Source organism: Myotis nattereri (assembly GCF_964212035.1).
Source record: "Myotis nattereri genome assembly, chromosome: 2".
Lineage (NCBI taxonomy): Eukaryota > Metazoa > Chordata > Mammalia > Chiroptera > Vespertilionidae > Myotis > Myotis nattereri.
The window spans coordinates 38,844,274-38,860,440 of record NC_138076.1 but is presented as its reverse complement, the minus strand read 5'-3'; the positions used below and the strand labels follow the sequence as shown (position 1 = coordinate 38,860,440).

The 16,167-nt window shown below is 40.4% G+C and overlaps 1 protein-coding gene across 1 annotated transcript in view; it reads right to left on the bottom strand.

Annotated features, from left to right (window-relative positions):
• The window catches only part of NALCN (sodium leak channel, non-selective), a 300,444-nt gene that overhangs the window by 32,238 nt on the left and 252,039 nt on the right, over window positions 1-16,167 (bottom strand). Inside the window, exons 27-31 of the mRNA XM_081082492.1 lie at window positions 15,530-15,697; window positions 13,748-13,852; window positions 8,673-8,779; window positions 1,861-1,981; window positions 1,671-1,769 (exon numbers count right to left, since the gene is read on the bottom strand). Coding sequence (XP_080938618.1) covers window positions 1,671-1,769; window positions 1,861-1,981; window positions 8,673-8,779; window positions 13,748-13,852; window positions 15,530-15,697 — 600 coding nt within the window. The remainder of the gene's footprint in view (window positions 1-1,670; window positions 1,770-1,860; window positions 1,982-8,672; window positions 8,780-13,747; window positions 13,853-15,529; window positions 15,698-16,167) is intronic.

Sequence of the window (16,167 nt, the reverse complement as noted above, 5' to 3'; positions counted from 1 at the left end):
GCCTTGGATGGTGTTCTGAGCAAGCAGAGCTTCAACTGTCTTAATTGACTGATTAGCTTCTGCTCCTATTCCGGAATTCCCAGTGTCTGCTCCATCACATGCCTCAAAGGCATCTGAAAAGACCCATCTTCCTCTTTCTGCTTGGAATTAAATTGAACACAGGGTAGGGCTGAAAGAAACTCATTTGTGAATGTGTTAAATAGGGGGGCTGGGCGATATGTTCTCTATCCTTTCTTACTCTAAAATTCCAGGTTTCTGTGGGGTAGAGTAGTGTTGGGACCCAAAGGGGTGATTTTTAAGTTGCACTCTTTGAAAGTCTGAACAAAACGACATCCTCATTCGGCACACATCAAAGGCGCCAATTGGCTGACTAACTGGCATCTCACACGTGGAGTCTGGACGTGAGTGATACGGTCCCAGGCAGAGCTGCACACACCAGAGCTCTGATGTGAGTGCGTTGGAATCAGTCCTCGCTGTGAATGACATAGCGCAGCACGGAGCTGTTCAGTGACATCTAGCTTTTCATTCAGCGCAGAACGACAGTCGACATTTTCATGCACTTGAATTGGGAGCATCACAGACTCTTGCAGCAATAGGCACTACTTCTGAATTCTCGCCCCATTTTCTACTCCTTATTTTATGCTGTCTTCTCTTCAACTGTGCATTTCCGAGTTGGGGAATTGAGAATAGCATATCTAAACCTTAGTGAATAGGAAGTGAGTAGAAACTGTATGTGTCTCAATTATTAAGACATAAGAAGACTGACCTTGACACAACAGGGGGCATGCCAACCATGTCCAGAAGAACGACATAGAATGTGTCCCCTCAAACTCATGTGTTTTTTGGCAGGAAACTCCACTTGCTCTTTTCCCATTTGTGAGCTCTTTATTGATCATTTGAGCTGTTATGAACTCAGCTTCCCAAGTTCATAAAGCATGCAAAACTTTTATTTTAAATATATTTTTATGAATTTCAGAGAGGAAGGGAGAAGGGAGAGAGAGAGATAGAAACATCAATGATGAGAGAGAATCATGGATTGGCTGCCTCCTGCACACCCCCTACTGGGATCGAGCCTGCAACCTGGGCATGTGACTTGGACCGGAATCAAACTCAGTACCCTTCAGTCCTCAGGCCAACACTCTATCCACTGAGCCAAACCAGCTAGGGCAGCATGCAAAGATTTTAACATTAAATTAGAAAATCTTCTTTTTATCCTATGAACTAAGATTTTAAAACTTGTACCATGCCCTCCTCCCCATCCCATCAAAATACAACTGGTGTTAGAAGTAACTCACTTACTGAGTTACTAAGAAGCATCTAATTTACATTAGTGAGAGCAGTATTACCTGCAATCCCTGCATCAGCTTCAGCTATGGTACTTGAATAACTTTTTGCACATCCTTTCCATTTGAACAATAGGAGATGTGCCTGTCAGTTGTTATGAATGAATGACACTGTCACCAAAGGAGGGCATTTAGCCAGAGAGTTGTGCCCTTAAATAACGGGGCTGAAAGGCAGCAATGAGGTTGCTTGTGAAATAGTTACAGAGATTATTTACACCAGTCACATTACAGTTTAATGTGACATCATGCTGTGTGTGCAAAAAAAGAGAGCTTTATGAGTGGCCGGAAAAGAATAAACTCTGTGGTACTCACACCAAGAATTCTTACCTTGTTTTCATTGAAATTAGCAATAACTACTCCAACAAAAAGGGTCAGTCCAATCATGCAACCCAGGAATACAAAAACATGAATATAGATTCCATGCATCTGTATAAATGAAAAATATGGTTATTCATCAAAGCAAGTGAAAGCAGCTGCTGAAAGGCTTGTGTTCAAAGGATTCCATGGGCTTGCTTACCGGCCCCACACGATGAATAATAACATCCCTCACTTCCACCCAGCCTTTCAAGGAGAGAACTTCAAACAACGCCAGCATAGCGTTTCCAACATTGTCGAAATTAAAGTTCCGAGGATTCGCCCTGAAAATCAGAAAGAGGAATGTTCTGTGAAATTCCGATAAGAAGCACCCCAAGGCAAATACTTGTAGCTCTTTCCAATCTTGGGTGCAGAGGGGTGTTTAGCACTTGGAAGGTGGGCTATATGGGATTCTTTTGCTACATCATAATACTGTGTGTTGTAGATGATTAATTGTGTAAGTAATTATTAGGTAATGATGGGGTGCTCTCAGTTGAAGACAACAAAATGCTACACAACTTTGAGTTCTAGCTCGAGAGGATCTGCAAACGTTTCCGGCTTGTCCTGATTATACTGAGGACTGGAATACACGTTCTAGTTAGAAACTGTGTAGGAGATTCTCAAAGGGGCATTGGAATCTGGGTAGGAATTTTGAAATTGGTTTTTAATTGGAAATCTTTCTAATGGCATAAGTTACAATTCCCCGTGTTAGTACAGAAAATGTCAAAAGAGTAGAATTTGGCCACTTTAGTTCATTCTGTGTCCTCATGTGAACATCATCACACTGTGAAGTAGTGAGAGATCACTGAGAAGACAGATGTGTTTGCGCATGGCCGTTGTTTCCAGATCACTCTCTCCCAGTTGCATTTTTTTTTTTTCTCTCACAAACACTGATGTTCTCAATGGATACTTCCTGTGTTCTCAGTGCACAGTATGCTGCTACACCCACAGCACATTCCCTATTCTAAAACACTGTGGTCTCATTTTTCAGGGGGAGAGGATGTCTTATTTCTTATTTTTCGGACATTTTTTTCTTCACATTTACAAAAGTGATCTTTTCTACTCTGACATTTCCCTTAGTCATTACAGGTCTGAGCTACCATTTTTTTTTTTTTTTTGCTCATAGAAGAGTGAAGAGTTTTTTGTTTTTTTTTTCTATTTCCCCCTTACTAGAGGCTATTTTAAGTAGTTAAAAGATTTAGACAACCACACACTGAAAAATCAGGACTACCACTACGTTTCTTGAATTTGATGGAGAATTGAGCTCAGGATTATTAAAGAGAGTAGGCCCACTGAAGCTTATCTGAATTATATTTTGATATTTTTTCCCCTGCTAGTTCATTTATTAAAATGTAACCCTCACAAAAGGTAACTCACTTGGGGGCAATCAGGTTTAGCATTTTTGTACCACCATTTTTCTTTTTTAAAGCCACAGAACAATCATGGGATGTATCCTTATAAGTTCTTTTTAAAATACTAAATAGATGGGGATCTAGTAAGAAAATGTAAAACTGAAACTGACTTGCTCCTAAAGGTTTAAGGCTATTTGGTAGAAAATGTTTTCTACATAGTGCAAAAGCACTACTCACAAATTCATATTCTAGGATTCTGATTTATACTTTTTAGTATGAAGTTATAAGCATGTTCTCTTGGATTTTTCCAACAACTTTTCCTTTGGGAGTTTCCATGAAATGGAATATATTTTACAGAAGACAGAAACTACAAGGATTCTACAGGTACCACTGTTTTCTCAAAGATTTTTTTAAACCAACTGAGCCAGCTCTCAGATCTGATGTTAAACTTTCTGTCTCATCCATCCACCCCCCACAGTGATATATATACTTAATTGTTTGTTTGTTTGTTTATTTATTTATTTATTTATTTATTTATTAGTTGAATTTATTGGGCTGACATTGGTTAATGAAATTATACAGGTTTCAGGTACACAATTCTACAATCCATCATCTGTACACTGTATTGTGTGTTTATTCCCCAAGTCAAGTGTCCTCTATCACCATTTATCCATCCTTTACCTTCTTCTTCCTCCTCCACCCCCGTTCCTCTGTAAAGTTTTTTAATTTTTTTAGCTGAATTTGCAGCAATCAAAACTACTTTTAAAAGTAGAATATGTTAAAAATACACTTTCAGGCTAGACCAAGAAAAAGAAAACAGAAGATCATAGACTTAAATAGTCGGAAGAATAGATCACATTTAAAAGAAAAATAAGTCTTTTTCAGCTTTCGTCATATAAAATATTTGTATATGCTTTGTTCATGTATTTAAAATTGGAAAGATTAAACCTACAACCACAGAGGACTTCAATAAATCCCAGTCTTCATCCATTACTGTCATTTTACCTGTAGCTCTTCCCTGACTTGGAAGGCTGTTTAAATATCATCTTTTCTGGTTAACTTTTAAAGATTATAATCTTAGTATCTAATTCAGAAAACTAAGACATTGGTTCTGACCTCACAACTTTGTCAATCTTTTACCTTCCAATGAAAAGTGCGCCAACGTCCCCAAGATCATGATACAGAGAGTTTCCCTTCTCTGGGAAGACGGGGCACCACGGAGGAAGAAACTTAGCCTCTACCGTTGGGTGTGAAAATACAGGGAATGGCCTTATCCAAAATGGCCCCCTATGTCTTACAACTCTGCGATCTAGTCTAAAAAATCAGAACTTTTTGTACTTTCTAGAATACACTGCTTTATTTATTTATTTGTTTGCCTTGCACTTTGGCCATAGCAATTTGGGTTTCCTGAGTTTGCAACACGTTACCTCCGCCAAGCCCCTCCCACTCACCTGGCCATGACTCTTCCTCTTTTCAGTGGCCTAATGCCTATTTGTCCTTCAAAAGTTAACCAGTGTCTTCTCCTCTGGGTCCTTCGCCCTGGTCTGGTCATAGTTGGGTAAGGTGCCTCTCCTGTGTGTGCCACTGCACCCTTTGCCTACGGTATCCTATCCTGGCCAATATACCAGCACACTACAGAAACTTACACCTCTGGCCTTTCCCTGGACAGGTATCTTCCACAATTCTGGAAGGGGCCCAGCGGTGAGTTCACATGGCCCTATGTTTTTATTAAACTTACAAGAATAAGGTATTTTTATACTCTTTTTCTTAAAGGATGTCCCCAATTGTTTGTGCCATATGGATTCTACAAAAATTTGATCTTCTGACTGCCCTAGACTGTATGACAGTGTAACTTAAAATTACCTAGAGGTAAGCTTTCAGGTGAGCTTCAAGTGAGTTTAGGGGATTATTTATGTAGCACCAAACACCTTAGCATATTATAATAAATTACTTGTAATTTCCGTTTCTGTTCTCCACTAGACTTCAAGCTCCTGGGGATCAGGGGCCATAGCTTGTCCCCAGTGATAGCATAACACCTGGTGGTGAATAGTAATGACTCAATAAATGCACTTATTATGAAACTGAGTACTTTGTTGATTTTTCTCTCATAAATTACATTTTCCTATATTAAAGACTTCTGCTGAAAACAAAACACACAATAGTTACATGGTATGTTTAATCCTTTTTAGCAAGGTAATTTGTATCTCATTAAGTCTAAGTGGTTCCAAAGGAAATGCATGTATTCATCTGAAAAGAAAATACAGAAACCAGACTATCTCCTGAATTAGTGTATATTGATGTCCTAATTATAATTATCAAAGCATTCCTCTAGGCCAGCGGTTCTCAACCTGTGGGTCGCGACCCCCTTGGGGGTCAAATGACCCTTTCACAGGGGTCGCCTAAGACCAACGGAAAACACATATCTAATTACATATTGTTTTTGTGATTAATCACTATGCTTTAATTATGTTCAATTTGTAACAATGAAATTGGGGGTCACCACAACATGAAGAATTGTATTAAAGGGTTGTGGCATTAGGAAGGATGAGAACCACTGTTCTAGGCCGATTCCCAGATAAAAGTTATTTTCTTAATCATAAATTAGCCAATATAAAATTACAAAAATTTCAGCTGCTAATTCTTGGTGAGCTTACTAAGAAGAAAAATATAAAAATTATCTGGTGACAGCTAACATTTATTTGATGGAAGATTTACAGGTCCCTAAAATTAATCCAAGTCACAATTTTCTGAACAAATGGACAAAAGCTATTATGATGATGTTTAAATGATACCTCTTTATCCATTTAAGCTTTAAAAGTGTCATTGAATTTGAAACCCCTAATAAGTTACATAAGACATTACATTTCAATTAACTCTGACTTTAAAAATCATAAGTAGATGATTTTATGAAACAAAGCTGAATAACATAGGGTACAACTGGAAAAAAGCTTTTTACTTTTCTCCCAATACTGCTGTATAGTACGTCCTAGCTCCCTTCCTGACATCTTGGGGAGAGGTCAACGCTTTTTAGATCAGTCTCATTCTAAAAAGTCCACTCCGTTTTACATCCAACCTTGCCTGTCTTAACCCTGTGCAAGGATCCCATCCTCAGCAGCTCAGCCTGATCAGTGGTTTGAGGAGGGAAGAAGAGCGTTGGCTACTCTGATTCACTCCTCCTCTTCAGGATGCCATCTGGTTCTTATAAGACTGGAGTTACAGAAATAGAGTGAGAGGCTGTGCACTGTATGCTCTTGTACTCTGGCCATTGGTGCTCTTGTCACAGCAGCTGTTATTCTTTATGTTGTGCATTTGTGTGTTCCTCAGAAACTCTGTATATTAACCATGTTTCTAGCTTCTGTAAACTTGACACTTTACCATCTGCCCTACATACAAATGCAGGACACACTTTGTTTTGGACAACTTGATAAAACGCCCAGTCATCCTGCCTCCCTCATCACCCTCTTCCCAACCTTGGGAGGAGTCCTTTCTAGGGTGTGCTTTTCAAATACAAACTAGTCAGTCAAGAGTCCATACCCTCAACCTCCTCTGTTATTAGGCTTTCACACTCCGGACCACTATATACCAGCCCTAATCACACCAGGGCCCAGGTACCAGATCATGAAGGCAGTCCCTATGCCCCAGAGCCCATTGAAATGATCAAACTAGCCAATCCTAAGCCTGACTGCCCTGCCTCACCTTCCTTCTCAGGGAACCCAGAAAAAAGGCTCTTTCCCACAGCGTCTTTCCTTCTGCCTGTGACCAACCCTAGTGCTTCCCTGTGTGGCTCCGAGGTATGGCTTGGCCCTTCCTCTTGGGAGCTATGAGCAACTAGCTATCTTTTCAATGGTAATTGATTGTCTCTTGATCTGTTGGCCTTATTATACCTCAAGTTTTCTATTAGAACACTATACTTTTAAACACTCCCCATTGAGAATGCCCCACTGCACCATTCCTGCGAAGGTAGTCTATAGGTGATTTTCAGCTCCCACTCCTGGAAACACATGAACAGCCTCTTCAAATAGGGGACCTGCTCCCCAGCACTTAGCCCTTTGCAGTACATACAAAGGGTTCCATCAGGACAGCTCAGATTAGGCAGCCTAAGTAGTGATGACTCAGACCTCTGGGAACATCAGAAGAGTTGCTTGGCCACAAAGCCTTGCCAATCTGTGATATCAGCTAGCCCTCCTGGGTACTTGACTTGGCTGAGGTGGGAAGCACCTTATTCCATAATAAAGGGAAGAGAGATGCCATAACACTCCACTGAGTTCATTCACTTCATGAGGTCATCTATGAGTGCAGTGTTTTGTTTTGCATGACCTGGGTGATGGAGGTGGATAAATTTTAGTAAGTTCTGCTGAGATTGCCTAGTGGCTCTCTTTAGAATATAATAATAATTTATCTCCTGTTAACCTCAGCTTCAAGGCTTTAGCCAAAATTCCAAAACAGTAGGAAAAAAAATCCCATTTGATGTACTGATTTAAGTAAATTATTTATGGTATAATAATGAGTTTTCACCTCACAAAAAATAAATGTTTTATGCTTCCTTAATTTTTTATTTTAATGTAAATGAGACTGATTTTCTAGTTAGCACTGGGATAAGGATAGTCCTATGGAGATATATATATATATATATATACACACATACATATATAGCCACAAATCCAAAATTAATTTATTCTTAAATAAATCTTTGGTATTAAAAAAACAACCCAATATACATTGCATTGCTTATAAAAGTGAATTTCATTTTATAGAAATGCCAAAGCTGTAACTATAAGTCCTAGGGGTACAAATGGGTGAAATGCTATTCCTTTTAAAGAGTTTGACATTTAGTCGATTGTGACAAAAGCAAAGTAGTTGCTATTCTTCACTCATTATTCTAAAAGGTAAAATGAAAGAAAAAAAAAACACATAGGTAACAATTTAAAGGACAAATGCAGTTGATAGAACACTTAGTTCATCCATGAAGTGGACTGAGATATTTTATTCATGATCTTTAGTAAAATGGATGAGAAAGAGGGTACTAGGTTCTTCCATCTTTGATGTAAATGCTTTGAAAACTCATTTTCAAGAAAGACAAATTTTAAAGAGTTAGATATAATCAATTGTGTTATTGATTATTCCTATCTAGTGTTTCAATGATGAAAATTCTTCACTATCAATGGGCTTTGAAACTGATTAAGTAGGCTTCTTCACAACCACTATGAGGACATCAGATCTGCCCTTAAATATATACATTCAGGTGAGTTTAGTTTTAATTTGATTAAAATTTTTTAAAATTTAAATTAATTTTAAAAATTAAAATTTGACTAAAAATTTGATTGAAAAAAAATTAATCTCAAAAATTTGGAAGCCATGTGAATCCAGATACAAACTTTTAAAATATTGAAAAAATACTGCAGTGATATTTTACTAGTTTCATGAAGCAACGTGGGACTCAGGGTACCACTTGCTCTCATATTTACAGTAATTTTATATCCTGTTGTAATTCAGTGCTTTTCCTTTCAAGCACTTTCATATCTCTATCTGAGTTACTCTTATTTTCATACCATATTGTACTGATTTAAAATCTTATGTTGACAAATATAGCATTCTTAGGGATTTTTTTTTTCTAATATCTTACCAAACACGGGGCACCCAAAATCCAGGTTTTTTCTCTCCAGGTCTTAATTTTAAATTTAGGTTCTTGGACACACTTACATTAATTCTGAATATGCCATTGCAATCTTCCTAAAATAGAAAAAAAAGAGAGAGAGATGAAGGAGGAAACTTGGTCAGAAGAGGAACTCAGAAAAGATAAAAAATAAGAAATACATTTTACATAGAGTCACAAAGATCTTTATTTGACAAAAGTGATATGGACAGCTAACCACAAATAGTAACAAAGACTACAGAGATGAGTGGTGAAAGTTGATGCTGAAAAAATTAGTAAACAGACAAAAGATATGATTAAACATTCCTCCAACGAAGATGTACAAAGGGCAGTGAGCACATGGAAAGAATGCTCAGCATCATTAGCCATCAAGTAAATGAAAATCAAAACCACAGTGAGATATCACTAAGACCTGCTCAGAAGGCTATCATTAAAACAATTAACAACAAGCTTTGACAAAGATTTGCAGAATTGAAATCCTCATACTAGAACCTTCATATACTGCTGGTGGGAGTGCAAAATGGTGCAGCCACTTTAGAAAAGAGTGTGGCAGTTTCTCAAATGACCAAACAAAGGGTTACCTAAAAACTAGAAATTCTACTTCTAGGTATCTATCTATTTAAGAGAAATGAAAAAACAACAACAACAAAAAACATGCACAGCGAAATTGATAGATGAATGCTTATATCACTATTATTATAAACTAGAGGTCCAGTGCATGGATTCATGCACCAGTGGGGTCCCTTGGCCTGGCCTGTGCCCTCTCGCAATCTGGGACCCCTCAGGAGATATTGGAGAGCCGGTTTTGGCCCAATCCCCACAGGTCAGGCTGAGGGACCCCACCGGTGCACAAATCTGTGCACCAGGCCTCTAGTATGCATATAAGATCTTTGGTTAATCTCTCCCTGCCCTCCCCCCTGCCCCCTTCCCTCTAAGATTCATCAGTTTGTCCCATGTCTCCATGCCTGTGTTGAGCATCTGCCCCCTGGTCGTCATTGTGCGTTACATTTACTGGCTGGTTGACCGGTTGCTTAGGCTTTTATATATAGAGACTAGGGGCCCGATGGACGAAATTCGTGGACTGGGTGTGGGGGGGGGGGAGGGAGGGAGAGTGTCCCTCAGCCCAGCCTGCCCCCTCTCACATACTGGGAGCCCTCAGGCGTTGACCCCCATCACCCTCCGATTGCCTGATCGGCCCCTTGCCCAGGCCTGACGCCTCCGCCAGAGGTGTCAGGCTTGGACAGGGGACTCCCATCTCCCCCTGATCACTGGCTCTGGCCCCCGCCCAGGCCTGATGCCTCTGGCCAAGGAATCATGCCTGGGCAGGGGACCCCCAACTCCCTCTGATCGCTTGCTCCACCCCCTGCCCAAGCCTGACGCCTCTGACCCAGGCTTCAGGCCTGGGCAAGGGGACCATCATATCCCCCCAATCCCCGGCTCTGCCCCCCACCCAGGCCTGATGCCTCAGCCAGAGGAGTTGACCCTCATCACCCTCCGATCACCAATCACCGATCGGCCCCTTGACCAGGCCTGAGGCCTCCGGCAGAGGTGTCAGGCCTGGGCAGGGGACCCCCAGCTCCCCGCGGTTGCAGGCTCCGCCCCTGCCCAGGCCTAACGCCTCTGGCCTAGGTGTCCGGCCCGGGCAGCGGGGACCTGCAGTGGCAGTGGGGGGCGCCGCGATCGTGGGCTTCGCTTTAGGTCCAGGCAAGGGACCCCTAGCTCCTGGGACTGCCAGCTTCGACCTTGCCCAGCTCCCATCGCTGGCTCCACCCCTACTTCCTGCTATCACTGGCCAGGGCGGCAAAGGTGCCTGATTCTCCGATCATGGCTGGGGGGCAGGGCAAAGGCGGCCCCAGGGCCGCCTTTGCCCTGCCCCCCAGCTCTTAGCTCCCCCCTGGGTTTCAGATCACTGTCAGTGGCAGGGGGCTTCTTCCTGCTTTCCCTTTCGCCTCCCTGCATTGTGCCTACATATGCAAATTAGCCGCCATCTTGTTGGCAGTTAACTGCCAATCTTAGTTGGCAGTTAATTTGCATATAGCCCTGATTAGCCAATGAAAACGGTATCGCCGTACGCCAATTACCATTTTTCTCTTTTATTAGTGTAGATAGCATTATTTCTAACTAGAGGCCCGGTGCACAAAAATTTGTGCACTGGAGGGGTGGGGGTCCCTCAGCCCAGCTTGCCCCTTATCACATACTGGGAGCCCTCAGGGGATGTCCTACTCCCTGCTCCCTGCTCCTCTTGCACTTTGCAAGCACCAACAGTTGCCTGATTCCTCTGCCTATAAACCTTTGATGACTTCTCATTTTTCATCAAGGAAATTCTGACCCCCTTAGACCGGCATTCTAGGTCTCTGAGGATCTCTTCCTAAAGTACATTTCTGGCCTGTTTTTCAGTTCATTTTGGCATGGGAGGGAAGTGAATAGGTGGGTTAGGTTCTTTACATAAATTAACTAATTTAATCTTTATAATATCACTGTGTGTGAAGTGCTATATAGGAGCAAATAGGTTCAGAGGGGTTAAGTGATTAGAACAAGTCACCATACCTACTTTCTTCATTCTGCCTCCTCTGCTTGGAAGGCTCTTTCCTGCTAGAATGCTCTCTCCTCCTTAAAGCCTTCTCAGCACAGCACCCCCAGGTGGAAGTACTACTTACATTACTTTCACTTCTCATGTGCTCTTTTAAATTATGGCTTTATGTTACGTGGATTACACATGAAACATACATTCTCATTGGGCAAAAAATGCTGCAAAGCAGGGGCAGTGACTTACACATTTTTCCAGCCCTCATTTCACCAATCATGGTGCTTTGTACATAACTGATATTTAATAACTTAACCGTCAAAAGGTATTCTCAGAATTTGATTACAGGGCTTTGGTGACTTAAGTTCTGGGCTCCATAGCTCTACCTAAAGTGGTGTCAACATTTCAAGTTTTAAGAAAAAGGTACTGAGGGAGGAAGTGCTCAGGCAGGCATCAAGAAACTAACCCGTTCTCTCAACTGGAAAACACAGCACTAACAGCTCAAAGCTATGTTATCTTTAAACATTAGCTATGTGATCCAAATATTGGGGCATCTAGTTTCCCCTTTCCCTTCTTTTAGAAAGATAGACTGAAATTCCGAAGTAGACCTGCAGTTCCTTTCATCCACCTGGTCTCCTTGGCCTTGGCCTCCTATGTCAGGACTAGGAAAAATCCTGTCCCAATGTAAGGACACAGACCACATCTCACTACGCCAATTTCCTTTCTATCATTCTGCTCTCTATGATGGCTAAGTTTTCTTAGGCGTTCTTATGAGCCTACTGCTGAGGCCTCATTGCTCTGAGAAAGAGGATAAATGCACCATGATATCTGAGTGTTTGTCCATCCATTGTGAGCTCTCTGTCTCCTATCCATGTAAGCATCAATCCTCAGCTTGGACTGGGGAAGAGTAGATAACATAAAATCACACTGCACTTAGGCTGTTAGTAATATACTGAGTCATCAAGGTTCCCAGTAGGCTTCATCCTGAAATGCTGTTATTCTCTTCTTGGCCTCTATTCAGGGTGAATTTAAAATAATCCTACTTTCCTTATGCAAGCTTATGGACTAATGAATCAGTTCCGTATGATTTCCTTCATCAGCTAATTTGGTACACCATGACCTTTATAGCAGGTTCCTTGTTATTTCTTCTCAGGTTTATCCTCTGTGGAGGGCAGCTAGCTAAAGGAAGCAGTGACTTAGGTGTGCCTTGTGCAACAACATAAGGTCTGCCCAACTTAAGTATGTCTCTTCTGTCCTGCCGCTTCCTGAAATCCTCATTATGAATATACTCTGTAATGAATATTGACTGCACAAAGATGTTACCTGTGTTTTATTCCAATTAGACAGCTAATAATTTTCATAATTAGAGGACTTTTCAAAATGATAGAAACTCTATATTAGATAATCATAGTTGCTGGAAATACCTATTGTAATTCAACTCTATTAATCCTTTGGAAACATGCATTTTAATGGACATGGGCATTATTTTACTTGTATGAATGAGTACATACTTTTGCTAGTTTATACAGTAGCAGTACTTGGGTCACTTCCTTAGTTTACTCATAATTTTGGGAAGAATCCTAAAAGATTGAGGCACTGGGTGGTGTAGCAGAAACTGGCAATTATTAACCAAACTCTGTCCCATTTCCCCCAACAGAAAACACCACTAAGCTACATATCGCAGTCCTTCCAGTCTGGTGAGGCTGTGCTCTTCCCAGTGGAACATGGGTTGAAGTGAGGTGTGCTGCTTCTAAGCTCAGCCTTCTCAGGCAGAGATGGTTCTTTGTTCATATGAGCCAGCTAAATGGAGAAGACTTGAAAAAAGCAAAGGGTGGGGACACAAAACAGAAGGAACTTGAATGCCGGAAAGGTCATTTGGAGGAGAGCTGTCCAATTTATCCAAGATGCAATATATTCATTTCATTATTTTCAGCTGAAATATTGGGGTTGTTCCAGCAGTTAGCTTTCTCTTACTGATACTAACTAAAGGAACAGCATTAGCAAAATATTCAAGCTCAGGTCTTTGTTAGTTGTCTTAATTCTGGGCAAATAAGAGCTGGTGCAAGGCCTTGACTTCCTAATGGGGAGAATGCTGGAGTGGAGAAGTGCTATACAGGGGACGTGAAAGTCAGACTTTGCCTTTCATACTTTTGGGTGGGGAAGCTATTTGTTGACATGAGTGTCATGTGACAACAGAGGCAGGATTAAGTTCAGGAAGACTCAAAAGAAAAGTTTCTGAGATTCAACATCTGGAATCTTGGGTGACTATGCAGAAGATGACAACAGTAGATTGACACTGGAATAGGAGGGAAGAGTAGAATTCCCTGAAATGTGCTTTTAATCTTACAAAGCTTTGTTAGCCGGAAAAGACATACTACATGCTTTAAGCCAAAGGAGTTCATGGGAAGAGAATTCCTAAGAGTTTTGTCAGGGGGCTGTCAAAGTCGCCTCAGCACATGCTTACCAAGGGATGGTAAACTACCTTAATTTTTATTCCAAAAGATAGAAAGGAGTATCTTACCCTTCTAATAATGTTGGGGTCATTGCACTTTGCCAGTTTTCCAGCAAAAAGCTGAACTCCAAAGCTTGCAAAAACAAGCATTAATGTCAACAAAAGAATGGAGACCTGAAAGAAATTGGTGAGATGTCAAATCTCTCAGTTAAACCTTAAACAGTACATTTGGTTTGAACAGCAATATGAACGGGACTTTTCTGATAACATTGTATGAAATTCATGATCTTTTGATGATATTTTTTAACTTCTCTATCACAGGTCATTTAATTAGCCTTACTGGAATGTTAAAAGAAGAAAATTAACCAGAGGTTTTGAATTTTCAGAATAAAAACATACAACTTTCATGTAAGAATATGGGCTAAGGTATTGTTGATATGACTTAGACTTTTCTGATTTTAAAGTCAGCACTTTGATCTATTTTATTGAATGGAACAAAAGAAACATGTTTAAACAATTATATTTTCCCCATTTTCTCAAAATGGATTCATATCTCTATTAGCAGAACACAAATTAGGGGGGCAGTGGCTTTGCTTTCTTGTGAGCATGAGGGCATGTGAATGTGCTACTCACAGGATTCAAGTAATTCAGTCTAAAATAAACATACAAATCTGTTAACTGGCTCAGGCTCCCTCTGCTGGATGGCTACTTTGGTCTCCGCAGAGAAAAGTGGCAAAGGGTAAAATACTGAGCATACTATTGATCTGTACTTGTCGACTAACCTAAAATATACCTTAAGTATACTTAAATTGCACAGAAACATCACCAGAAGAAAGGCACATATAGATTCTCTTCTAAAATCTATTAAGGGTCAAAGATATGCCACATTAGCCATCAGGTGATATTCGGTTTTTCTTCAGATCTAGCGGTGCGAAAGCCAACATTTTATGGCTTTGTGACAAAGAAAATATGGAATTTTAAACACATATTTAAAAAGTGTTAGCAACTCCATGCCTATAGTAACAGTCCAACCTGTCTGTAAAATAGCTTAGGATCAAATGCAACTACAGCTGCTCTCTTACCATAGGTGTGTTTCTAGAAAGCAAGATATGAAATAGGCTTATGGGAATTCATTCACATTTTTCCATGCACAAGCAGAACTCATCAGTAATAACAAGAATCCTTTGATCACTCCTTCTGTAACAGATTGTGAGCAATGAGCATCTTACTCATCATTTTATCTGCAGCCCTGCTCTTAAAAGAACCCTAAATCAATGTTCACTCAAGCAAAAAGAATGTTTTTCCCCTCAATCACATTTGGAAGTATCCATTACTGTAAATTTAGGTTACTTAGAGTAGGGTATATTTGTATGTTTCTTTTTTTGTGTGTTGTTTAATGTTAACATTCTAGAGATCAGAGATAACTTCTATTGCTATATGCTTTAAGTGACATATTAAATGAGATTATGAACCCAAATGTGTTAATTCCTAATATCATTTTGTGAGGTAAATGGGAAAACTAAAACCCAGAGTAGAAATTAGGGCCAACAGTTAGGAATGGAAGTGTCAGCAAATACTGTCTTTGGATTCTCCTTTCATTGTCATTTCCAGAGAGCTTTTCTTTAGCTTAGGAAAAAAAAAATGTTTGTTGAATGAAATATATTAATAAGGCAGAAGCATTTGGGGGTAAAGTTTCTGAAGGTGTATTGTGCATTGTTAGCGCTTCTATAATCTTCTGACCAAAAACTAAAATTGCAGACTTCACCTTGACAAGCAAGACTTACTTTATCCTCTCATTAGCTACATTACAGAGGTGGACGCTGCACGGGAGCGAAGGTAGTGGTAACATACCAAAAAAATTTCCTTGAAGCCACTGAAAAGCTCTCGAACCACTTTCCTCATCTGTGGCACCAGTTTGAATATCCGCAGCGGCCTTAGGCACCGAAGCACCATGAGGAGCTGAGCTCCTGATTCAGCAGGCACATTTTGAGGCATCCAACAAAGAAATATCAAGCTCACCTAGAAGGAAAAAAATCATCTCTGAAATTTATACAATTTATCCGCCATTGTGTACATTTTCTGAGAGCCAACTGACTACAACTATCCCTTAGGAGAGACTCCATGTGTTATATGGGACACGCATTCACCCGGTGACTATGCAGTCTCTTCACTCTCAACTATGAACCCAATCTAGACCCAAGCAACCCTAAAGCAAAGTCATCAGGCACATGCAGGAATGGAACGGGGTGCCACCACGGGTGTGCACCAGTGCACTCTGGCCCTTCTCTTACTGACACACTGGAGGCTCTGCTCATGTCAGCAGAATTGAAATTCCTTTGATCAAAGAGACTAAACCGCATTCATGACCTAATACTATTTTATTAACTACCTATACATGTTGCACTTAAGGGTCACAGTTCTCCTTGCTGTGCTGAAAAGAAATTGATTTTATACCTTCTTGAACATAAAGAGAAAAAAAAGAAAGAAAT